This window comes from Parus major, chromosome 4 (genome assembly GCF_001522545.3).
Source record: "Parus major isolate Abel chromosome 4, Parus_major1.1, whole genome shotgun sequence".
NCBI lineage: Eukaryota > Metazoa > Chordata > Aves > Passeriformes > Paridae > Parus > Parus major.
In genome coordinates this window covers 61,117,191-61,132,448 of record NC_031771.1, presented here as the reverse complement: position 1 = coordinate 61,132,448, position 15,258 = coordinate 61,117,191, and the positions used below count along the sequence as shown (strand labels likewise).

At 44.7% G+C, this 15,258-nt stretch overlaps 1 protein-coding gene across 6 annotated transcripts in view; it reads left to right on the top strand.

The window, feature by feature from the left end:
• The window catches only part of FGFR3 (fibroblast growth factor receptor 3), a 51,780-nt gene that overhangs the window by 26,637 nt on the left and 9,885 nt on the right, over positions 1 to 15,258 (top strand). For 3 of the 6 annotated variants that reach the window (XM_015625525.3, XM_015625523.3, XM_015625522.3), the window contains exons 5-8: positions 4,508 to 4,677; positions 9,167 to 9,290; positions 9,698 to 9,888; positions 13,128 to 13,278. In XM_015625525.3, the coding sequence (XP_015481011.1) occupies positions 4,508 to 4,677; positions 9,167 to 9,290; positions 9,698 to 9,888; positions 13,128 to 13,278 (636 nt within the window). Of the gene's footprint in view, positions 1 to 4,507; positions 4,678 to 9,166; positions 9,291 to 9,697; positions 9,889 to 13,127; positions 13,279 to 14,379; positions 14,525 to 15,258 lie in introns of all 6 variants that reach the window. The other 3 variants (XM_015625528.3, XM_015625524.3, XM_015625529.3) reach the window with 1 other exon arrangement.

Below are 15,258 nucleotides of genomic sequence, written 5' to 3'. Positions count from 1 at the left end.
TCCTGAGTCAGGGGAGCTGTGTTGTAAGCCCTGGTACCACCACTGTCAGGACATTCCACCAGGAACTGGGGCTGAAGGACCATCCCAGGCAGGCACACACGGTGTAGCCAGTGCCATGTTCTGTGGACAGCCCAAGGACCCAGGTCCTTGTATCTTCTGTGGCAAAAATGTGCCCTTACTGATGGGGTGTATGAGCCCCTGCTCGGGCATCAGACATAGCTGTGGTCAGTAGAGGAGGAGAGGCAATAAATGCTTTCATGCAAAAGGAAAATACCACAGACCCATAGGATGGTTAAGATTGGAAGGGACCTTAAAGATAATCTAGTCAGTATAACTGATAGTGTTTCATATTTAAGGAGAGGCAATCCAGCCTGGACTGGCTCACTGAGTGTTGCCACAACACACATCACTGAATAAAATCCTTTTGTCCTGGCCCCTTGTGATGATAAGTTGCTTTTCTGGTTTAATTGAGTTACTTAACAGAGTTTCTCATCCTCATATAGTGGAGAGTTTGGAAAGCTGATTCCAACAGCATCGTGAGTTTGAAGTCAATCTTTTTCATTTTAAGGGCTGGAAGTACCAAATTCCATGTGGAGTGTCCTGCTCTGCTCAGCCTCAGCTTCCTCTCTGAAGGGCAGTGTAGAAACAGGGCATCCCTCAGGGTTTGGCAGCAGAAAAGGAGAAACTTCAGCAGCTTCAAATCAGCTCGTTTGTTGCAGCCTTGTCACAAACCATGATCCGCTTTTGCAGAAAGAGGCTTTCTAATACCTCTGTTCTCTACAGCTGTTTTTCCTGGCCCTGAAACAAAAACAAAACTCCCTTTTCACACACTGTGCTTCTGCCCCAGTGCTCCCTACCCCTCTTGTATCTGTTTGTTTGGAGCCCCCGCTGTGCAGCCCCAGCACCTTCAAAGAGCCCCCATAATCTCCAATTAAATCTGGCTCTGTCCTCGGAGGCGTCAGCTGGGGAAATTACACAATTAGGGTTGATTCTGTCTGCCACAGAATTTGGTGGCAGCTCCTAATTGCTAAATGAGCGCTTGGCTGTATTAATTATTCCAAGTATTGCTCTCAGTTTTTTTTTAATTGGTCATTCCAGTTGGATGGGTGGCCGGTGTCTTTGACGAACAAAACGGACCGTCAGGCTTAGTGTTTGATGATGGGAAAGGGCTGGTGATAATGTTTGTGGGTCCCTTTTTTTTTTCCCCACCTGCACATGCAAAACCATTGCTGGTAATTAATTTAGAGAGAGCTAGTCTAGAAAATTTTCCTGTCTTTCATCCTTCCTCTTTTCCCGCTCCCAAAACTCTCTGGAGCTGTGCGAGCTTTGCTTGAAAAGAAGAGTTAGCAACATTTTCAGCCCCTTAAAAGTGGTAATGAAAGGACTAGGAGGGCAGAGCAAAGCAAAAGCAGGGATGTTTTGTTCACTGCTTCTGCAAGTGAGAACAAAGGCACTGTTTTCAATGTGTAGATGCTTTCTTCCAGTTCCAGTTTGACTTGAGAGCAGTGCCCCGTTTGAGTCTTGGCACAATAATCCAGGGGTGCCCAGCCCTGGCAAGCCCTGAATCTCACAGAAGCGCACCCAAACGAGGGAAAGCACTCAGGGAAGAAGTCGTGTTTAATTACAGGAGGAAGGAGCAAATCCTGCCTTTGCTCCATATGGAGAATATCCCCAGCTGGAAACTTTCCTGGGCTCCATCTTCCTCCTCTCTGATGTCTGATAGCAAAATCCCCCTTGGCTTCAGTGACAACATTTGCAGCCAGTGGGTTGATGGATCTCCTGTGAGATTCCAACTCATCCTTTGAGTGAAAAAACGTGATAAAACATCACCCTGCAGCACATGCACATGTTGTATAAGAGGGAAGAGCCCCAAAAAGCAAAAGAAGGAACCTGGTCCTGACCAGGTGACCATGTGATGTAATTACACCTCAGTGCCTAGATGATTGTCACCAACACCATAAAATGGGATTTATTATGGACAAATACATTAATCAAACAGAAAGCAGCAGGTTATTTGGCTGCCCTCTGTGGCAATGGCAAAAGGGGACTTTTCCATCTCTGCCTGCTCTTTGCCATACATCTCCCCTGTAGCCCTTTTAACGTCTTGTAATGTCCCCAGAAAATCAAGGTGCTTTGCCAAAAAGAAGCATTTGGCCAGAAAATGGCCCAGGCTTCAGAAACCAAGGACCAGACATCTCCCAGCATGGTTTCTGGAGCTCTCTCCTCTCCAGCCTTCCCAACACCACCCAGAGTGTCCTCTGCACTCACTCTGCTGCTGCTGCTGCCTGGGAATTTGCCCAGTCTTTCCTTGGTTTCTGCCCTTCCTTCATCCTGTAACATTATACACATCTAGATGTGTCCTTGGTTTCTGCCCTTCCTTCATCCTGTAACAAACACCATCATCCTTTTACCATCAAGACTTGTTCTTCCTTTACCAGTTGCACCCACTCTTTTGAACATTTTTTTTGAGTATTCCCCATTTTTGTGCAGTTTGGAATGGTAGATGGTTGCATGATGCCCTATTTTAGCTCACCTTACCATGTAGTATTTCAGGCCTCCTGGATGTGCCGTGTTTTCACAGCAAAGTTTGTAGCTGGGATTTTCCAGGGCCATGGGAACTGCGGGGATTCCTCCTTTTGCTGTTGTTTGTGCCAGCCATACTCCTGCTGGATCCGGTGCCATCCTGGCAAGAAAAGGGCCTTAAGCAGTTTCGTTATTTGAAAAATGAGGCGTACGCGGGATGGGTGAGCACAGATCCCTCTGATACGTGGGGCTGACTCTGATAGGCATCACATCGTTGTGCAAGGCAGGCTGAGGGCAGATGCAAACCCTCAGTGCTGGATTTCCCTCCCTTGGATGGTGTTACTGGGGCAGCTGCATCCAGCCATCCCAATGCAGGGGTGGGAAAGCAGGTGGAACGTGAGATGTGCCTGTCTCTAGCACATGGAGGAGTATCCTGGATGGAGCTCCTGACATCCAGTTGGACTTTGCAAGGAGGAGGAGACATGAGGAGAGTGTTGGCAGATGGTAAAAACCAGTGGGTGCATGAATTGCCTTGTCTGAGCTTTATGATCTTCCCTGAAATATCCTTGGAGCTGGAATGCAGCAGGGAGCCTGCATGAGGGACACTGGGGTCTTAGACCAAGGTGGAGTCCATCACTGACTTACCTGGAATTGCAATGGGATGGGTATCATGCAGCCAAATGCATCAGGGCTAAGGAGCGGTGGAGAAAGGGAGCAGCTCCCATGCATCTCAGAGGGATGCAACAAGAGGGAAAACTTTGTACACCCCTGTCATTAAGGGGAAGGGGATCCCAGGGGCTTCAGGGTAGCACTGAGATGGGGCTGTGATGCTGCATGGTGTTCCTGAGCATTGTCACCATTGCAGGAGAGGCCAGCAGCAAGGCTTTCCCAACAGCTTTGGTGGCCATCATGTTCTCCAAGACAGTTCTTGGTGGACCAGTGCCTTCAGTGTGTCTTGGCCAGGAGCACACATACCTTTGCAACTGGTGCTCCATGTCTGGGAGTTATTCCTACCCAGCTGGAGGAGGTGCCATTTACACTCCTTACCCTCCTTGCTATTTTGCAAGACAATGCATCCCCCATCTCCCTCTGGCCTTGGCGTGGAGCACAGATCAGGGGCTGGATGTGGCCCTGGTGTAGCAGGGGAAACACAGCATGTGCAGCTCTGCAGTGTTCCCTTAAGCAGAAATGAAAGCTTGGGAGGCATTTTTTAAAAAACTTTTTCTTTCTTCCCAGTATAATGAGTTTGCCGCTGCTGCTGCCTTAATTTGGAGTTAATATGTAATGTTTGTAACACAGCCAAGGAACATAGCTGTACTTGAGGCAGATTATAAAACATATCTCATGCTAACACTGGTGTTTTAAAATTTATCCCTGTTCAAAGGTAACATGAATCTTTAAAACTAAAATCACTCGTACTTATAGAACATAAACATGATAAACCAGTTTGGCACTGGCACCTTCTTTTTTCTTTCTTTCCCTTAAGGAGGCTACACTACATTTGTACTCACTGAGGAGGGACATTTTCCAGTGCACTCAGCTCATGCTTTTTCTCTGCTCCCTTGCTGGCCCATCAACATTCTTCTACAGTTCTAACATCTTTCTGCTGTTTATGCTTCTTGGCTACTAATGTCCCAAAGGTACATCTGTATCTTTTTACACGCTGAGGCCAGATTCTCATCCTGATCTGGGATAACTCTACTTGTTGATTTAAAAGCAGCCACTTTAGATTTATACTGGCATTACCAAGATGAGAACCTGGTCATGAACCTTTCATCACAAAACTGAAATGCAAACACCCTCTCTTATGTCTATGAGAGTCATTTAGCTGGAAAGCATTTCTGTGTCATTTATCTTAACTGCAGCAGGTAGCAATTTAACTGTCAATCTGCACATGCCAAAGACTCTTCAAATGCATCTGCTCACCAGCTGATATCCTCTGCAGCAGAAAGGGGCCTGTTCAGCTTGGTTTTTCATTTCTCAGGTGTCCCCTTCTGGACCCGGCCAGATAAGATGGAGAAGAAGCTGCTGGCAGTTCCCGCTGCCAACACCGTTCGCTTCCGATGTCCGGCGGGGGGGAACCCAACTCCTTCCATCTACTGGCTGAAAAACGGCAAGGAGTTCAAAGGGGAGCACAGGATCGGGGGCATTAAGGTAAGGTCTTCCTTTGGATCTGGTTTTTATTATTTCTGCCAACTAGAAAACTACATTGCACAGTGATTAACATGGATAGTTTTAAGAGCACTGTCCTGACTGTGTAGAAATGAAGGTGGTTCTTGCATTCTTAGAAATTGCTTGGCACCAAAGTGTTAAAAAGGACTGCTGTCCTTTGGGATCAAAGGCTAATTCCTTCTGAGTTTGTCTATAGTGGTCTTTCAGGGAGTAGGTAAAAATGGGGCTGGGTTTGTGGTTGCATTGTGAACAGGGATGAAAAAGCAGGACCAGAAACTTCTGTCCTGATTTCTGGAGTTGAGCCCAGTGCACTGAAATGTGTTGGATCAAGCCATAGCTACTCCCTGTTCTCAAAGAAAACCTATTCAGTGTCCTTTGAAGGTATAGGAAAGACCTCACCAAAGAGCTGGATCATCATGCTGGTAGTCATTAACATTCTTGCGGTGTAAATCACTGACCCTTGGTCAAGTGTTGGATTCCCTTGTAGCCAGAGTAAGAGCATCTGCTCCTTGGCTGCTTTCTTCTCCCTGCTTCCTTTCCACCATGAGGTGTTCTGGAAAATGCTTTGGCTCGTGTTTACAGATGGAGCTCAGGGACACAAAACTCCACTGCAGTCAAATTATTTAATTAGCCAGAAGTCTCTGTGCTACTTTATGTGATGAATTATGGCAGGATTTTAAAAGGAAAATCTGCTTTTCTCAGATTTTGCTGCTGTTACTGCTTTGTCCCCTTGAGGTCACAGTCAGACTCTTTTTTTCTGGTTTTATTTGGGGGCAATAAAACTGTTGCAGCTGATTATGACAAAATCATAATAACAGGAAGGACTCTTGAGCAGCAACTTCTGCCTGCACTCTGCCAGCCCTGACATATCCCTGGACTCTGCTGCTAAGGAGGGGAAGGTGCCTTGTAGGAAGGCACCTTCATCTGTACTCAGAATAGCTGTGTGCTGATGCCTGCCACATCCGTAGTGTTTTGAAAGGGGACTGGGCATGCAAAGCATGCCATGCTCCAGAAACCAGAGAAGGATTCAAAAAAAGTCCTCCCTCCCCACAGTTTTGGGCTATTTCTTTCCTGTTAGCTCAGACCTGTTCCTGAAAGGGCCTTTTGTGACGGCTTCAGTGAAGCCTTTAAAGCTCCTTCCTCAGTCCTGTCCCAGCTCCAGCCTGGATGAGGCTGAGAACACGCTCAGGTTTGGATCTTCTGAAAAGCCACGGAGGGTAAAGAAGTGGGGAGGCAACTCCTGTGGGTAAACTGCTCTTCAGCAGATGACATTCACAAAGCATGAGCATCTTTTACTAATTGCAGGCTCTAAGGATCATCCTGAAGTGTTTTCAGGCTTGTGTGTACCATTCCAATGGCTTTTTACTAAACTGTGTCACGTCAGCTGCACTAAATTATGCCTGCAGAAAAAAACACCCTAAAGCTGAAAGCAATTCCCCATCCCACTTTCTAGTAGTTTTAATCTATCTTTGAGTTTAAATTGACACATTTCATCCTCTGAAGCACAGTACTGAGTCTTTGGCATCACTGTGCTTTATTTCTCTGGGGGCAGTTTCCAGCAACAAGTCAATGCTTAAAAGAGCTATTGAAGGCAATGTCAGGACAATTACAGGAAGATTGGTTTAAGCTCTCTATCTGTCTAGGTGTAGTTCTTTGTCCCATTCCTGATATAAAGACATGTTTCTCTGTAATTTTCCTTCCTTTGTTTGCTTGCTTTTGGTCATGAGCCACAGCTAGATATAAGTAATCTAGTGTAAATCTCGTCCAATATAAATATACTGATAGATATCAGCTGAGATTTGAACCAGAAAAGGAGATTGAAAACCTGCTCAGTATCTCATGTATTTAAGGTTTAAATTCCCTGTTACAACTTAACTTCATAACAGGATTAGGCAGCTTGAAAAGAATGGGCAAGATCCAGATCTGGCAGAGTTTGGTTGGCTTGCTTCATCTCAAGATCTGGTCTTAACCCAGAAATCCTTGAGCTGGGGATATTCTCATTTGTTTTCAGTGCATGAAAGAGTTTAAATATTAGTTGTGAGAAGTCTGTTGTCAGCAAATGAAAGCTGACCACTCTTCCACATCTGCCCCTTGCACATGGCATTTAGACCCATGTGACTGCCCAGTGTAAAGCCTGCAGTAGAGGAGGGTGAGTGTTGAAAACATGATGGTCAGGCTAAACTGGTTTTGTTACAGTTCATCCTTAACTGGTAAAGAAAAGAAATTCATATGACTTATCATATGAAATTTCCCAAAGAGCATTAATGGTTAAATCCGTGTTGGAATCTCTAATATCGTAAGCCTGTGTGTGTTAAATGACCCTAGAAGGGAAGATTGAGGGGGAGGGGAGATGGAGGATTATCCCTTCCCCAGACCATTGCCCTGACTTGCATACCAGTCTGGCAAACACGAGGTTCCAAGTGTGTCTGCAAATGTTTGTTTCACAAGGAGCCAAGAATGACAACACCAAATAAACCAAAGGGATTTCCAGTATCTCACCCACTTGATTAATGCCTGCACTAAGTCACTTCATGTTTCTAGTGTTTTATCAAGTGTGGTGACTATTCTTGCAAGAATTACTATCTTTTGCCAAAGGTTTTCAAAACTAAAAATGTCTTCCTAAGTTTCCAAACAAGTTCTGCCTCGTGAGTCTGTGCCCCCAGGTTCTTCTCTATTCACAATCCAAAGTTCCCATCACAAACCTGACAAAGAGAAGTTCTTTGGAAGTGTCATAAAAGTGTCTTTAAAAGTGCATCCTTAGTAAAACGCCTAATTTGGACCTGGTTTTAGAATATGGGTCAGGCTAGGGAGTCATCCATGTGTCTGGAGCCCCATTTCCTTGGAGTAGCTCCGAGGGGCTCCAGATGCAAACGTTTTGCAATGCTGAAAAGCGCACTTAGAGATGCCTTTAGACACAACTATGAGACAAGCCAGTATGGAAATGAGCCACTGAGCAGCCCCAGATTTGCATTGAAGCTTCTGTGGCAGTCTGGTATGTTCAGTGTGGGCTCAGGGTCCAGGCTCTCTGTTCTCAGAGCTTCTCTTACTCTGTAATTTCCACAAAGTTACAGAGATGCAGCAAAGAGGATGTTGCTTTACAAAACGTAAGATGTTGGTTCTGCTTCTTCAATGAGCTCCTCCATTTGTCCTGGGTGCAGTCAGAGCTGACCAGACAGCTGCCACAGCTGAGATGTCTGTACAAAATGTTTGGTCACAGCCTCCTGTTACTTGTACTCTGAAATGAAAAGAAAGACCATATTCAGCATTCTCTGGAAAATGGGGTGCTCAGCAATGCTGTTTTCAGGACTGCAGAGGTCTACAAATTGTTAAAATGACATTTGCTTGCTTATCTTGAAACTAAGCTGTCTAGTCCTATGGTTTTAAACCTGCTCTTTGCAAAGTTCTGGCTTTGATTGCAACTTGGCCTTTCTACGGAAAGCATGTGGATGCAATTTATGTGTAGCAAAAGAGGTTAAATGACTTCATATTTGAGTTCACCTGCTGCAGCAAGAAATCTCCAGGAGCAATTACACCCTTGTTTTTTTCCATCAGCCCTTGACATTCTATAGTGCAGCATTATTGTAAATCTCCTGCTTCTGTGTCCTTGGGGTCACCTTCAAAATGTTTAATAAAGTTAAATGCGCTGCTTTGGGCAGCAGAAGGCATAAAATTAATATCTAGAGATCTGGAGAGCTTTCATATGCTATGCACCCTGAAGTCATCTTTGTTACTGTTGGTTGCTTTCTGTATTAATTCAAGATTTGCTTTCCATATCCATTATTTCCTTTATAATCATTAGAAACAAACATTCTAGCTGAGATCACAGGGCAGCAGGTCAGGGTGGAGATACGGGTTGTGCTTTCCCTTCTGCTACTGAACCACCATCAGCTCTGGACACGAGCCACATCCAGAAAACCATCTAGTATAAAACTCGGTGCCAGAATGGAAGGGCTGACCAGGCATCCTAGGGACCAGATTTGAGGCTGGACACGCTTGCTCGTTTTTTAGAGGGAATTTAGGGTACTAACTCTCTTGGAGAAATCTGTTTCTGTATGGACAAATGCCATAATCTGTTGCCTCCACAGTGCACACATTTTAAAATATAGATCAGAATATTAAAATAATATAAAATACATAAAATATAGATGCTATGTGATGCCTACTGAAGTTGTTATTCTAATGAGAGGTGCCACATTCAGTTGTCAGCTGGCTTTTTTATTGTGATTATTGTGGAAACATACAGAAGCCCCCACTGAAATCTCAGTGTGTTACATTGTGTTGCATCATTTTTGCATTGGTCTTAATTCCTTTTCTCATTACGACTTCAGTGACCCTTGTAAAGGGGCCCTTGTGATGTTCAGGCTTCCTCTGGGGTCCGAGTGTGTGGAAGCTCAGTGGTTGTTCATTGGTTGGAAAGGTCTGGTGATGATGGTGCTTGACCATGAGTTTGATGGTTTTTGATTTCTTCTAGCTGCGGCACCAGCAGTGGAGCCTGGTGATGGAGAGCGTTGTGCCATCAGACCGAGGCAATTACACCTGTGTCGTGGAGAACAAATACGGCAACATTAGGCACACGTACCAGCTCGATGTATTAGGTGAGATTTCACTGTTTTCCCTCAGCGGCTGATCTCTGGCAATGTTGAATAGCTGAGTGATAGGGTGTGGGAGGCAGGAGCTTGGTTTCTTTCCCAAAATGTTGGATCACGTCTTCAAAAACCAACAAGCTTCTTTTTGGCCAACGATTCAGGCTCACATCTGTGGTCAGTAAATGACTTAGTGGGTCTGCAGAGGGCCCAGAGAAGGAATGGCAGGGCTGAAATGTCTCCTCCCTTCCCAGGTGGTTCTTCCCTGTAGGCTTGAGAAGCCCTGGGTAGAGCAGTCATCAGGACAAACCCAGTCGGTACCCTTTCACCTGAAAAGCCAGAAAATGAATGTTTCAGAGGAGAATGCTTGTTGGGGAAAAATAAGTGAATTAGGATTTCTCCTCTTTTCTGTTTTTCAGAAAGGTCACCCCACCGCCCAATCCTGCAAGCAGGACTCCCTGCCAACCAGACTGTGGTGGTGGGGAGCAATGTGGAGTTTCACTGCAAGGTCTACAGCGATGCCCAGCCTCACATCCAGTGGCTGAAACACGTGGAAGTCAATGGCAGCAAATATGGACCCGATGGGACCCCCTATGTCACAGTGCTGAAGGTTGGTACATGCTCCTCCTTCTCACCCTCAGGGCAGTCCTTCTATAAATCTGCCCAGTGGAATACTCTGCTTTTTGGAGGGGATACAGCAAAAATGTCCAGAAATTGATATTCCAAACTGTTCTCTTTGCCAGAGATAACACTACTACTGTGGTGGCACAGATAAGCAGAGCTGTAAGAGCTGAGGCAATTGTGAGAAATGCAGCATAATAAAAGAGCTGTCAGATTGCATTTGACCTAAAATTGTAAAAATACCCTTTTTTTTTTTGACAGCTTTAATGGAGGTATTTTCAGGGTTTATTAAAATAAAAGTCTCCCAACTAAAACACATTCTTCCTTTTCCAAGCAAATACATTGCAGCGTGCACACACCAAATAATGCTGAACTACCAGCACCTGAGAGCCAGCATAATCATGTTCCAGCCACTAAATTTGTGAACATTTGTGAACATCAATGATCAGAAAAGCTTTTTTTTTTTTTTTTTTAATTGAACAAACATAGTAAGACTTTACTTTGCTAAAATGCTTTCTTGAAAGGCAACTTTCAGATTACAGCCATAGCAAAGCCAGAGGATTTGGTTCCCCTCAACCAGCATAAATATAAAAGGAATAGGGAGTGAGGAGCTGGACTTTAAAATATTTTTAAGAAAGAAAATAGTTAAGGGCATCATGTGGTGGTGTTTATTAAAACATATAGGACCAAACGGAGTTCTCTGGCTCTGCAGTTAGTGCTGAAGGCAGATTTTGTCTCTGCAGCTTCAAGCTGAGGCTGTCCTGTGTGTGGACAATCTTTGTGCACATCCTGCTGCACACACCTTTTCTTCTCTCTGTGTTTGAAAAAAAACAACCACCACTTTATCAGACAGTATCTAAAAACCTGTAACGCAGCCAGATAAATTATAATAAAAGCCAGAAACCCTGGAAATAATTACACAGATTGAAATAACAGATTGGTTGGAAGAATTGGTTGGAGACAGTTCTTCAGGACTGGCAACATGTGCTTCTCCCCAGTTCAGAAAACTTTTTATTTCTTGCCACCCCTCCAAATGTGTTTGAATTATGCATATTTGAATTTCCCCCTGGTTTCACAGCCCGGTACCAAGCTCTGAATAGCTGGTTGTGTCACATGCCATCTCATACAGTCTCCGAGCTCCCTGTGTGGTCCCCGTGGGATAAAGTGCTACCTTTTGGAAGTTTGCAGAGCGGCTGCAAACAGTGCCTTGTGTCACAAGCACAAGCCCCCATTTTGCCGTGGCAGAGAACATATAAATAGTCCGTATAAATAGTGTTTTAAAATTAAGTTGGAGCGGCACCGGGGTGGGTAGGTAATTAGAATTGCCAAATACCTTCTCTTCTGTGGACGGCAAAGGCTCCGCATTCCTCGAAGGGGAGCACAGGCAGGCGTTTGAAAGCACAAGTTTTGTTTGGTTTTTATGTTTTTTTGCTGAATAGGACCAGCACACGTCTATTTACTACTTCTGGTTAATCAGGAATGCTTTGAATTGTGTTAATGCCGGCATCAGCACTGGGGCACGGAGCATTTCCATTTTGGGATGCATCTTTTGTGCGCCAGTTCTGGGCCTCCACAGAGCTGTGTCAGGCCCAGCTTTGCAGGGATTTTTTTTCTTTTTCTTTTCCTTTTTAAATGTGGTGTGCTTGTTTTTTATAAGATCTGATAAAATGATGTTGCTGTTGTCTCAGGGCCTGTCTGTTGGCTCTGTGGACATGTTTCCCTCATGCCATGCAGTGCTGCTGCCCTGTCCCAGCATCCTGGCAGGAGCAGGGTGCTCAGCCCCCCCTGCCTCATGCTGTGCTGCCTGCAGGGAGATAAGGCTTTTTTTTATCAGCCTGCCCTTCCCTCCTGCTTCCTGGAGATTTTGTGGAGTGTAGGAGCTGCTATGGGGAAGTTTAAGTTTGGGGAATATCCCGGTCTCCATCGCAGCAAGGGAGACAGAGAGGTGCCCAGCATGTGAAATTCCTGCCCCCCACGTCTCAAGGGGGGGTTGGGTGTCAAACCCCATCCAAGTCCAGATGGATAAGTTGAATGCTGTACTTTCAAACCATTTTTTAAACAGCCTGACAAAACCAAGCCATCACCTGCATCAGTTCCTGAAAGCCTGGGCTAATTTGTGATCAAAGAAAACCCCTTTTTCTTTGCAGAGGAGCACTAAATGCATTCCAGTTACAGAGGGGGGCTGGCAGCACTGTGCCCAAGCTTTGTCAAAGGCTAAATTGTACATTCTGCATTGAAACATGCCCGTTTTAATTATAAACAAGGCAGCAGCAGCAGGCAGGCACGTTTCCCCACTAGGCAGGGCAGACAGACTTGCACATAAGCCTTAGAGATGAGCTCAGGTCAAAACTGGTGGTGTTTGTCATCAGACACGGACACTGGGGCTCCTCTCTGGTGCCTCCTCTGGGTTCAGTTCCTAATAACCTATCTGAGCTGGCTGCCCCAATGATTTTAATGAGCTGCAAGTCATATTGCCAGGATCAGGCTTTGGGAATGGAAGGCATCAAGACTGGGCTGGAGAGTGTAAGACCAAAACACTCTGCTTTATTTTCATTTCCAGAACTGAAGCTTCTTCTGAGGCCACTTAAAACACTTATGCATTTTCAGCCAAAATTAAAACAACTGTTTAGTGTTTAGGGAAAAAGCTGATGCGCTGTTGTGGCAGCATAGAAGAAGAGAAATAAACCCATTGCTTAAAAGTCTGAAGTTTGTTTGATTTATATACACCACTTTATTTAGTAAAGAAGAGGCTCCTATAAGCAGTGGAAAAAATTACAGCTAATTTCTGAAAGGCAAAGTCAGCAGTGAGTTTCAGACCGCCACTGCTTATATTTTGTTTCCAATTCTATTTTGGAATCTGATAATTGAAACAGTATTTGCTGAGCCGGGTTGCAAACACAAATCTCTGCTTAAGCCCTTTCTCTAGTGCTCCTGTCTGCAGAGTTATTAAGAAGCCATAGAGCCTTTGACTGCTGTCAGATGGAGAAGGGGCAAAACTGGTCTGTTTTAAAAAAGAAATGGCATGTGTGAAGGGAAGGGAGCTCACCTGCACATGGTTTGGGGGACAAAGGCAACTTCTCTTCACCCCCCAGGTGCTGGGTTCGGTGTGTCACCACAGGGTGAGCTGGGGATGTCACGGCAGCCGTGCAGAATCAATCCTAGCTGATGTAGGTGCGATGGAGCTATTGTTTGGTTTACTGAAGTTCAGGTTTCTGTCTATTCCTGCAGTCTTGGATCAGTAAAAACGCTGAAGCCGATGCTAACCTAAATCTGTTCAATGTGACAGAACAAGATGAAGGAGAATATCTGTGTAGAGCCAACAATTTCGTAGGCATAGCCGAAAAGCCATTTTGGCTCCACATTCGCAAACCAAAACCAGGTAAACCACAGACTCTGTCCCAAGGCCCTGGCAACTGCAAGAATGAGCTATAACATTTTTAAGAATCTAGTGATTAAAATTACTATTCATTTTGTATTATACCCTGTCAACTGACGCTGAATGGCTTTATCTTATTTTCTTGCTAATTTTTTTTTTTAACAAGACTGTAACGCCTATACAGCAATTGCCATGGAAAAATTCCCACAATAAAATGACTGTCAAATTTTGCTATCAACTCATCATACTTTTATTCCTTTCCCTTTCCTTTCCTTACAATTGAGTGCTGATAACAGAATTGCATGTTAATGACCTGTGATGTTCCAAGCTCTGGAAAACCAAACTGTTTTGAGTTTTTCACCTACAAAACTGAATTAATCAGTTCTGTCCCTTGGAGAAGTAATGGAGAAATAAATATCAGCATTGGCTCATGGAAGCAAACATGTTAACTAGAGAGGAGGACCAATCTGATGGGCTCTGGGCTTTGACTCCAGCCTAGAGGGTATGGCTGCTGTGTTACTCGGTACCACTGCAGGAAAGTTCCTTACAGGCACCCTCTGGTTGTCAGCCAGATTTCCACTGCAGTGTCAAGGTCTGTGTAATCAATATAAGGCTTTGAGATGCCCACTGAAGAAATTTTAAAAAATTCTAGAATTCTGTATTTTTCAATGAACTCATGAACCATAATGTTTGTATATTCCTCTGATCAGCACTTGAATCTTTCCCCACTACATCTCCCCTCCTTTCCCCTTTCTTTCTGTCTTTCCTCATTTCCCATCTCTCTTTCCCCACCCCTGTACTCACCTCACTAACCCAAAGTCAGTCATATTGTGGGGGAAATTTTTCATTTGGATGCTTTTGCTTGCATGCTTCTTTAGTGGGACAGAGTAAGAACCTGGTGAAGGGAACTTTTTTTTTTGCTTTTGACTACAGGTTGCAGAGGGGAATGAATAAATAAATGTGGAAGATGGGCCATTGGAAAATAAAAAAAAAACAACCTAATCTGCTTTTGAAATTTGCCTGTGGTGTCCTCACACTTGCTGGGAATGTGGCTTATTCTCTGTTTTCCCTCTTTCTATATGTGTGTGTTTTTTTTCCCTGTAGACGGCAGGTGTTAACACAACGGATAAGGAGCTAGAGATTCTGTACTTGCGAAATGTTACTTTTGAGGATGCTGGGGAATATACTTGTCTCGCAGGGAATTCTATTGGGTTCTCACATCACTCTGCTTGGCTGACGGTGCTACCAGGTATTTCCTTCTGTGCTGGCCTCTCCTTCCCTCTCCAGGATGCCTCGATGTTTTGTTTTAGAAATGCCAAGTTCCCGGAGACCGCCCCTTGCTTGGAGCAGGGGTGTTTTCCAGGGAGGCCTCTTTGGGATTTGCTGCAGACCCCTGTTGCATATTTGCAGCTGACTCTTTTTACATTGCATCTCAAAATTTAAATGATTGCAGTAGGGATATAGTAAAATACACAGAATCTTTTTTTTTTTTTTTGTTTTGTTTTTTTGTCACAGCCTCTTTGTTAGGCCTGTTAAGTGCCAAAATATGGAGCTTTGTCTTCTTACACTGACAATGGGAGAAGAAGACCTCCCCATCAGATGATTCAGGGCACCTAAATTGGACATGAACTGTGGATCATCTTATGAAGGATCCTTTCTGTCTGACCTCATATCTTAACCTAAAATTAGATGCATAAGTGTCTGGTGTGAGTACACCCTTCTCTGCCTGTAGCATTATTTCCACTTCACGGATGAGCAGGCCAAGATAGCGATCTCAAACAGAAGGTCAAGGAGAGTCATCTGTAGGCAGAGCACAGGAGTCCTGCCTCCCAGGGGCATTGCATGCTGCCTGCTCCAGCTGGGATCGATGAAAGCTGCAGTGGGCTTGAAACCCGAGGCCAGAGTGACCTCAATTTTGTGGTCCTTTCATGTGCAAAGCTCTTATTGACAATGAAGCCAGCACAGAATGTGCAACAGAGAGAT